At 56.0% G+C, this 10,194-nt stretch overlaps 1 protein-coding gene across 1 annotated transcript; it reads left to right on the forward strand.

Moving 5' to 3' along the window:
- Positions 1 to 497: 497 nt before the first annotated feature.
- Positions 498 to 5,418, forward strand: LOC308183951 (dynactin subunit 2-like; the record flags this gene model as incomplete). Its single annotated transcript, XM_080570559.1, has 12 exons — positions 498 to 557; positions 2,542 to 2,598; positions 3,091 to 3,189; positions 3,272 to 3,432; positions 3,546 to 3,693; positions 3,778 to 3,843; positions 3,922 to 3,960; positions 4,259 to 4,336; positions 4,514 to 4,585; positions 4,700 to 4,802; positions 4,907 to 4,998; positions 5,085 to 5,418. The coding sequence occupies 12 exons, from the start codon at positions 498 to 500 to the stop codon at positions 5,169 to 5,171; spliced, it is 1,062 nt and encodes a 353-aa protein (XP_080426685.1). The 3' UTR covers positions 5,172 to 5,418.
- Between the last annotated feature and the right edge of the window lie 4,776 nt (positions 5,419 to 10,194).

Below are 10,194 nucleotides of genomic sequence, written 5' to 3' on the forward strand. Positions count from 1 at the left end.
CTAAGGTTTAAAAATAATGACAGGGAAAAATCAATTATTAATTTTGTTTTTAGTGATTGTAGGCCTCAGAGAAAGCCTTGGTCAATTGGCAACTTGGAAAAGGCATGATCAGATAATAGTAAGATGGGATACCCCGTAGAAATATGGGTGAATGTGACAGAGGGTTATGTACCACAATCTGTCATGTTTGATGCTTGTGAGGTGTTAGCTTGTGGAGATTTAAATGCCCAATGACAACTGAGCAGAGAGAACAAATAACTGGGAGAGGCCCAACAGCCAGATTGAGAATAGCTGTATGGAAACAATCCTCTATTGCCATCTGAGAAAGGGAGAAACTCAAGGAGAAAACAGGAGAGAAAACAGGAGGCCCTCTTTGAAATGCGGCAGTTCAAACATTTGAGTGAAACAGGGTATGGGGATGTGAATGCCTGGATAGAATGGGTCAAATATACTGTCCAGAGTCTCAACCATAGCAATTGCTATGCTTGTGCCTCGGGATGACCGATTGCCCAGATCGTGCCCTGCCCATTGAGGTGGACCAAGGATTCCCAGGGAATGTGATGTATGATTGCATTGTACCAAGAAAAGACTGCCTGGGGAAATGAGGCCTGTAAGTCTCTCTCTTTGCTATTCCCTTCCTTGCATGATAGCAATATCAGGGCTCCCCCTGTATTCTCCACAGCTATAGGTAACCATACAGCTTGCCTCTCACGGCAGGGTGTGAGTGCTACCTGGCATCTGGGAGAATTTGCCTTGTGCACGAGGACCTTGAATGCTACCGAGGACTTGATGGGAAACTATTCAAGACTCGAGATCCCCAGGGCAGATCTCTGGTGGTACTGTGGAGGGAAGATCTTACGGTCCATCCTACCATCTAACTGGGGAGGCACTTGTGCACTTGTTCAATTAGCTATACCCTTCACCCTGGCATTTGAAAGAGAAACATCACAAATACCCAGAAGAAGTAAAAGAAGCTTAGGAGTATCATTTGATGATAGAGTATACATAGATTCTATAGGGGTGCCTAGAGGAGTTCCTGATGAACATAAAGCCAGGAATCAAATTGCTGCAGGGTTTGAGTCACTGTTCTGGTGGGTAACAATTAATAAAAATGCGGATTGGATTAATTATATCTATTATAATCAGCAGAGATTCATAAACTATACAAGAGATGCGATAAGAGGAATCGCTGAACAACTAGATGCCACCAGCAAAATGGCTTGGGAAAACAGAATAGCATTAGATATGATTCTTGCGGAGAAAGGTGGTGTGTGCGTAATGCTGGGCAACCGTTGTTGTACTTTTATCCCTAACAATACTGCCCCGGATGGCACAGTAACTAGAGCATTGCAAGGGCTTACCACCCTTGCCAATGAATTGGCAGAAAACTCAGGAGCAGACACTTCCATCACAGGATGGTTGGAATCTTGGTTTGGTAAGTGGAAAGGGATGGTAGTGTCCATATTTACATCCTTGATTGTAGTAGCAGGAGTTTTGACAGCCATTGGTTGTTGCATTATCCCCTGTGTAAGGGGACTTGTCCAGCGGTTAATTGAAACTGCACTTTTGAAACAAATGACCATGGATCCACCACCCTACTCAGATAAGATGATGATATTAGAGGAAATGGAAAGCAAAGAAAGTGAAGAAGAGGAAGATATCTACCAACTTACACCTTAGAGAAAAATTTTGCAAAAATCAACAAATTATAAAAAGAGAAAAGGGGGGAATTGTGGGAATAGAAATGTTGTTTTTGCAGTGTTACGTTGTTTAGAAGGAAGGAATGTGGTATTGAGATATGCTTACAGCGATAAGAAAGCTCAGCAGGTGACCTCGTAAAATGCAGACAACCAGCCTCCTTAGAGCAATCAGGTGAAAATCACTGTGTTAAGTCAAGCCAGATAAGGGGAGAAAACATTACCATCTCCAAAACAGGCCGGCAACTGAAGGCCAGGCATTGTCTGTGAAGCATCAGATAGATTGTGAACCTGGATTACCCACTCCAGTGGGGAAACAGGGGAGGGTCCTGTCATCAAAAAGTATATAAACTGGGTTTTGGAACTAGTAGGTGCGCTCTCCTGCTTGTGGGGCGTCCGCCATTGCAATCGCGAATAAATTACTACTTCACTGAGATCCTCGCCTGAGCCTAAGTTATTGGCTACGGAGTGTTTCTCACAATTGGTACGTTGTGAGCAGCGGGGGTCGGTCGCGGCCGATGGCTCCCCGAGAAACTCCTCGGTGCCGGCTGGAGCGTGATCAGTTCGTGAGCCACCTCAGCAGTGCCCACGTGGTCCCATCTGGGTCGCCAAAATGTTAGCGCTCATGAAGACACATAATCCACAAAGTGATTATATGAAGGTGCTTTATTAGGCGCCGGAAGTTAGGGGCATGCCTGCCCAAATCTAACTTCGTCTGATTTGTTCTCTTGGTTCTCTTTTATCTCCTAAGATATTACATATGCATTAGGTTTCACAACTCATCTATGCATATTCATTTCCTAGCTCCGCCTAGCCTCGCTTCATATGCTAATCATCTTATCAGTCCTTCTGCGCTTGCCTACTACTCTCTGGTGGTCGTCCGGGTGGTCGTCGGGATGAGGTAAGATGTCTTCATCAGAGTTGAACTTTTTAACCTTTCCTTCTCACGCATGCTCTCTGAGCCCTCGGTCTCAGTCCAAACCGCAAGGTTGGTTTGATCCAGTTCCCAGGGTCCAAGAAGCCCCAGTTATCTAGATGTCTTGCAAATGGAGCATTCTTTTAATCCTCCTTACTCCTCCTCATGAAACGGTGCATTCTCTCACGCTACCCTTGCACATATATTTTGTATCTTCCAAGCGCAGCCCCGGAACAGTACATCGCAAATGTAACATATTAAGCAATATTGTATTATTTCATCTTCTATTACTAACAGAGGGACTCAGCTACTTGGTTTTTCTGGTCGATTCCTTTCCTTGCACAGGCACGGGTACCGCCGAGGGGAGTTGGGTCCCGGTGTCCCAGCACTGCCAGATCCCTGGTGCCGTGGGCAGGCCCCGAGCCCTCGTGACACCCCTCTCCTTTCCCTCTCCCCTCAACTTTCATCTCTCTGCAGCACGGTGAGGGCGTTGGTGCCAAAGAGACTCCTCAGCAGCGGTACCAGCGGCTGCAGCACGAGGTGCAGGAGCTGGTCCGGGAGGTGGAGCAGATCCAGGTGAGCACCACCCCTGCCGTTTGGCACCTGCGGGCAGATCGTCCCCGGGGGCTGACACTGCTGCCTGTCCCCCCCTGCACAGAGCGCGGTGAAGGAGTCGGCGGCCGAGGAGGAGCTGACGCCCATGGCCTTGGCCAGGCAGGTGGAGGGCCTGAAGCAGCAGCTGGTCTCCAGCCACCTGGAGAAGCTGCTGGGCCCTGCCGCAGCCATCGACTTCGCAGACCCCGAAGGCGCGCTGGCCAAGTGAGTGTGGGCTCGTGGCCGCAGCTTGGGAAGCGGGGGGCAGCAGGGGGAGGATGCCAGCATCCCCGCGAGGCGGTACCAGGGCAGCGTGCCCACCTTTTCCCCTCGCCCAGGCGCCTGTTGCAGCAGCTGCAGGTGGCGAAGTGCAAGAAGGCAGTGGCAGGGAAGAGCCCCGCCAAGGCGCCAGCCCCCACCGGGGACACGCTCACTTTTGAGCTGTACTGGAGGCCAGAGCAGGATCAGTTCTCCCAGGCTGCCAAGTTGAGCGTGCAGAGGGGGAGTCACAGCGTTTGACCCCAAAATGGGCTGTCCTGCCCTCTCAGCCCTCGCTTCCCTCGTTTCCAGATTGCGGAGCTGGAGAAGCGGCTGGCACAGCTGGAGGCGATGGTGCGGTACGAGCCTGACAGCCAGGTAAGGAGCCAGGAGCTCCAGCCCTGCCACTCCCCTGCCCTCCATCATGCCCCACTGATGTGATTTTCCTCCCCACAGAACCCGCTGTTGGTCGGGCTGAAGGGGACCAGCCTCGTGGTGAGTCCTAGAATCCTAGAATAGCCTGAGTTGGAAGGGACCCATGAAGACCCTTGGGTCGAACTCCTGGCTCCACACTAAGAATTAAACCATAAATCTGAGAGCGTTGTCCAAATGCTTCTCGAACACCAGCAGGATTGAGGCCATGACCCCCTGCTTGGGAGCCTGCTCCGCTGCTCGACCACCCTCTCAGCGAAGATTTTCTGTCCTAATACCCAGCCTGAACTTCCCCTGGTGCAGCTTTAAGCCGTTCCCTCATGCCCAGGCACCCCCTACACACCCTGTTCTCCTTCCCCAGGAGACCGTGCAGATCCTCCAAGCCAAAGTGAACATCCTGGACGTGGCTGTGCTGGACCAAGTGGAGGCCCGGCTGCAGGTGAGGGCCTGAGGCGGAGGGAGGTGGGGATGAGTCCCGCAGCCCCCAGCCAGCACTGGGCCCGCTGGCCCCACCAGAGGATGGCATGGGGCCATGGGAGGGCACCTGCAGAGGCTATGAAATTGGGGTGGACCCTGCTGGATTTGGGGTGTCACATCTGCTTCCCCCCCTCCGCAGAGCGTCCTGGCGAAGGTGAACGAAATCGCCAAGCACAAGGCCGTTGTGCAAGACGCTGACACCCAGAGCAAGGTAAGAGCAGCAGGGAGGGTCCCCCAAAGCAACCACAGCATGGGGGGCTTATACGGAATCGCCCTGCAGACTGTGCTTACGCCCTCCTTTCTTGCTTTCCGCCCCTTGCCCCAGATCCACCAGGTCTATGAGATGATGCAGCGCTGGGACCCCGTGGCCAGCAGCCTGCCCGATGTAGTGCAGCGACTGCTGACCCTCAGGGACCTGCACGAGCAAGGTGAGGGGCAAGGAATGGGGATGCTGGGGACAGTGGCGTGGCGTGACAAGGGAGATACTGGGGTCTGGGGGCCCTCCAGTGCTGAGTTTTCACCTCCTTCCCAGCCACACAGTTTGGGCAGGTCCTTGTGCACCTGGACACCACGCAGCAGGAGATAGCTGGTGCTCTCAAGGACAACACCGTGCTGCTGGCAGAGGTGAGTCTCAGCAGCATGTGCTGGGGTGGGAGGGGTCCCCATCCTGTCCGCCCTGCTCAATCCCTTCCCCACTGACCCCCCTGCAGGTCCAGAAGACGATGAAGGAAAACCTGGCCATTGTAGAGGACAACTTTGCTGACATAGAAGCCCGCATCAAGCGGCTGCAAAAGTGAGAGCACCCTGGAGCACCTCCCTGAGCATCTGCATTTCCCCCCCCCCCCCCCCCCCCCCCGACATTGTGATCCCCTGGGAATCACTCCCTCTGCCTGCAAGTAGCAGTCCCTGTTTGTGTATAGCTGGCCGTGCTCCCCTGCGCAGAACGGGGCTGTGGAGGGGCCCTTCCCAGCCCCCCATTAGCACCCAGGGGTGGGTCACTGCTCCCCCAACCTGGATTTACCCCAATAAATGTCCTGGTTCAAAGCGCGTCCGTGCTGGCCTCTCCTTCGGGCTGCGGGACACGAGCAGGGCCCAGCTGGGCTCTTTGAAATGCAGCTTCTACTGCGCATGCAAGCCCTCCAAGCACGCCCAGCGTAGCTCCAGCTACACTTTTCTTACGCTTTTTTTTAGTTTAAAACCATTAGCCCTTGTCCTACCAGTGAAGAAATATTTCTCCTCAACACCTGCAGTACGTCGAAGACATCGTCGTGTGGGGCAACACAGGAGAGGATGCTTTTGAGAAAGGGGAGAAAATAATACAGCTTTGGACGGCTGCTTTCGTCCTGTTAAACAGAGTAAGGTGAAAGGATGGGCGCTGGAAATGCATTTTTTTAGGCATAAATTGGCAAGATGGATGTCATCAGGTCCCCATGGATGCGATCCATGGGGATCCAAGAAGCTGTGGACTTGCCAGCTAGCAAATGCTAACGGCTGTATAATGCCTGCATGGGTTAACAACCCTTCACCTCCCTCCTCTGCGCCCCTTGAGCTGAGGCTGTCGGGGTGTGTCCGGGCGGGGACATACCATATAAGGTCATATGGCGTCATCCCTCCTTTATGACGTCATCCCTCCTTTATGACGTCATCACCCGGACACTATATAAGGCCGCGCTCGCCCAGGCCGGGCCAGTGGCAGAGGCGACCTCTGCTGCTGCGCGGTGCTGGGAGCCGGTGTCTGCTGAGGGCTCAGAGGCTGCTGTCCCTCAGAGGCCCAGGCCGCGCGATCGCTGGTGGCTATTGCTGGCAGCGTTTGGCGAAACCGTCGATTTCGCATTCCTTAAGCCATGATCCGGGGTGGCGTGGGCCAGGGGCCTGTGGCGCGTGGTCGCCCCTTGCCCCGTCGGGGCCCAGCGCGACCCCCCAGCAGGCCTGTGCAGCAGGAGGAGCACAGGCAGGAGCTGGAGGCGCTGCGGGCCCAGCTGGAGGCGCTGCGGGCCCAGCTGGAGGCAGTGCGGGCCCAGCTGGAGGCCAAGCGTCTCCGCTCCCAGGAGCTGCAGCGCCGCTTTGCTGATGAAGCCCGTGAGATGAAGAAGAGGGCAGAGGAGCAGCGGCAGCTCCTGGCCAAGCAGCTACGCTCCAAATGCGAGCAGGAGCGGGCGCGGGAGCTGCAGCGGCTGTGGGAGCAGATCCAGGAGCAGCAGGCAGCGGAGATCCGTCAGCTGCTGTGTGAGGAGAACACCAAGTGGTGCCAGGCTCAGCAGCTGCTCCAGCAGCAGTGGGACGAGGCCGTCCGCCAGGTGCGGGACCTGCAGCGGCATCTGTTCAAGGTGCCCGTGAACCGTGGCCGGAGCGGCGGCAGCGAGGCCCGCGGCAAGCAGCAGGACGTCAACAGGCAGCTCTGCTGGCGGGCAGATAGCAAGCAGGCCGCCCAAATCCTGGACCTCCAGGAGAAGCTGCAGCTGCGGAGGAAACTCCCCTCTCAGTACATCCCGGAGAAGGCTGAGGGGGGGGCGCCTGCCTCCCACAACGGGGACAGGGCCGCGGCCCAGCACCGCCTGCAGAGTCTCCTGGGCACAGGAGCCACCAGGCCCGGCTCTTCGAAGAGCTCCGGTGCATCTGGTGCTGGTGGTGGAGAAGGGCAGCGGACAACCTGCTCGAGCTCAGAAGACGCTCACCTGCGGGGTGAAGGGCAGAGCAGCAGGAAATCTGTCAGAGACATTGGGGTTCAGGTCCCAGAGCAGCAAGAGGCCTGTCCACCTGGCAGCGGAGACAGCCCGTTCCTGGAGCAGCAGAAAGCGCAGCTGCAGAATGCCCTGAAGGACCTGGCCAGGCAATGGATGGTCCTTCAAGAGGAGACCTGCTTCCTGAAGAACGAGAGCTCCCTGGTGGAAGCGAGGGAGAAGGCGGGGAGGCTCAAGCAGGAGCTTGGTATGCTGGGCCTCCTTACCAAGAATCTGACAGAAAAAAACAGGAAGCTGAAAGAGCTTGCTGCAAAGTCTGGAAAGACTGCTGCAAAGACGGAGCAGGTCGACCAGCAGCAGAGAGGGCAATTGGAAACCGAGGCTGGGAAAAAACTTCAGCTGCAAAAGAAACTGGATCAGGAACGTTCAAGGCTGAAGAACAGGTACGAGGAGCTGAAAGTGTGTCTGACAGAGATGAGAAATGAAAAAGCCAGACGCGCGCAGGAAACTTCTCAGCTCCGCAGGCAGAAGGAGAGGATAGAGGAGATTCAATCTGAAAACGCTGCTCTGAAGCAGAAACTCGTGCAAGCGACAGAGCAGCGAAATGCTGCCGTTGGAGCAGCCAAACGTCTTCAAACGCTCCTGAAGGATCTCGATTGCAAATTGAAAGCCATGAATCAACCGGCAGAAAGGACGCAACAACAGCAGCAGGACCACGAGGAAACAAAGCTAATGCTGCAGAAAAAAGAAGAGGAAGTTAAGCATTGGCAGAGGGCTTGGGCAGAGCTCAGAAGGACACGTGAGGAAGAGCTGCAAGCCTCTCGAGTGCAGCTGAGAGAATCAGAGCAGCAGTATCAGCACCAATGTCAACAATGGGAGCTGCTCTCTCAGCAACTTGAGCAAGAGAAAAGAAAAAAATCCAGCCCTATCGTCTCAGAACTACCCCAGGCAATGACACCTCCCACAGCACAGGCCTATGCAGAGCAGTCCCATGACCTCTGCAGCCATGAAGACAGCTCTGATGCTTCTGAGAAGGCAGCCAAAGTCCTGGGATTCTACACAAGCAGCTCGGCATCTGATGCCACACGCGACGGTCCTGGGTGCTGCACTGTTTCAGATGAGGGCTCTGTAGGTGGGAACGGAGAGTCAGGAGCAGAGCATGTGTCCTTCGTCCCGCAGTCCCTGGGACAAGAATCACCAAAACTTCAAAGACTTGTAGCTCAACAGGGCCACCATCCTGTTGAGGGTCCTAATGAGCGCCCCGAAGCAGAGCTTCCTCATGCTCGGGGAGAATACGTTCACGTCTCTGGAGACGTGGACGAGCATGGCGGGTCTGTGAGGGAGCGGAAGCCTGTCAGAAGACGACTTTTCTCCCCTACTTCGACAGAAGTTTCAGACAGCAGCCAGGTGACAAGTTCAGAGCTATGTTATCCCCTGCAAGACAGTGATATCGAAATAAGTTCTTGCAGCAGAAGGGGAAGGAAGAAACAGAGACAGAATAAATCTTTTTGACCAAGGAATTTGTGTCTGTGTGGTGGTTTTACTTGGGTGGGCGGTCGAGTTCCACCTCAGCCGCTCTCTCACTCCCCCTCCTCAAAGAGAAAGGGGGAGAAAATACGACACAAAGGGCTCAAGGGTTGAGATAAGGAGGGGGAGATCGCTCAAAAATTATCGTGACGGGTAAAACAGACTCAGAGTGGGGAGAGAGTAAGATTTATTGCCTATTGCTAACAAGGTAGGGAAGTGAGAAACAAAGGAAAGAAACCAAAAACACCTTCCCCCCACCCCCCACACTAACATGAAACTGGGCCTCCATACACGTCGTGGTTGGTGGGGAGACGGACATTTCCCTAACGAGAGCTCCCCCCTTCTCCCTCCCCTTCCATGGCTTTTATTGCTGAGCGTTACGTGGTCATATGGACTATCCCTTTGGTCTTTTGGGGTCAGCCGCCCCGGCGATGCCCCCTCCGCACCTCTTGCCCATGGTGGTGGGCAAGCCACTGGATTTGGGGCTGGGGGATGGCAGAGGGAGGGCGCTGTGGGAGTCCTGGTGCTGTGCCAGCGCCGCTCAGCAGTAGACAAAACACATCGGTGCAATAGCAAGTCAGTTGTAGCCTAGCTACAAGTACAGAGCACAGCGCTGTATGGGCTGCTGCGGGGAAGGCTGAGGCCATCCCAGGCAGAGGCAGCCCACCAAACCCACCGTGGTGGGGACGGGATGACCAGGCAGGGTCTAGAGGGGTGGCTGGATCCCAACCGAAACAGTCGCCCGGGGGCTGGGAAGGATGGGGAAGGTGCTGGGTGGTGCGGTGGGAGCTCCTACGCTCACCCACCTCGGAGGAGCTCGGAGGGACGGTGGCGTCGGGGGGAGTCCTGCCGGGCCCCTCGCAGGGACCACCCGCCCAAAGACCCCGGCCACGCAAGTCCACGAGCAGGGAGGTGAAGGTGGAGGGGTTCAGAGGGGGTCACCCACGGCCTCGCACCCCGGGACATACCATATAAGGTCATATGGCGTCATCCCTCCTTTATGACGTCATCCCTCCTTTATGACGCCATCACCCGGACACTATATAAGGCCGCGCTCGCCCAGGCCGGGCCAGTGGCAGAGGCGACCTCTGCTGCTGCGCGGTGCTGGGAGCCGGTGTCTGCTGAGGGCTCAGAGGCTGCTGTCCCTCAGAGGCCCAGGCCGCGCGATCGCTGGTGGCTATTGCTGGCAGCGTTTGGCGAAACCGTCGATTTCGCATTCCTTAAGCCATGATCCGGGGTGGCGTGGGCCAGGGGCCTGTGGCGCGTGGTCGCCCCTTGCCCCGTCGGGGCCCAGCGCGACCCCCCAGCAGGCCTGTGCAGCAGGAGGAGCACAGGCAGGAGCTGGAGGCGCTGCGGGCCCAGCTGGAGGCGCTGCGGGCCCAGCTGGAGGCAGTGCGGGCCCAGCTGGAGGCCAAGCGTCTCCGCTCCCAGGAGCTGCAGCGCCGCTTTGCTGATGAAGCCCGTGAGATGAAGAAGAGGGCAGAGGAGCAGCGGCAGCTCCTGGCCAAGCAGCTACGCTCCAAATGCGAGCAGGAGCGGGCGCGGGAGCTGCAGCGGCTGTGGGAGCAGCTCCAGAAGCAGCAGGCAGCGGAGATCCGTCAGCTGCTGTGTG

This window comes from Anser brachyrhynchus (assembly GCF_964034855.1).
Source record: "Anser brachyrhynchus genome assembly, chromosome: 29".
In the NCBI taxonomy this organism is placed as follows: domain Eukaryota; kingdom Metazoa; phylum Chordata; class Aves; order Anseriformes; family Anatidae; genus Anser; species Anser brachyrhynchus.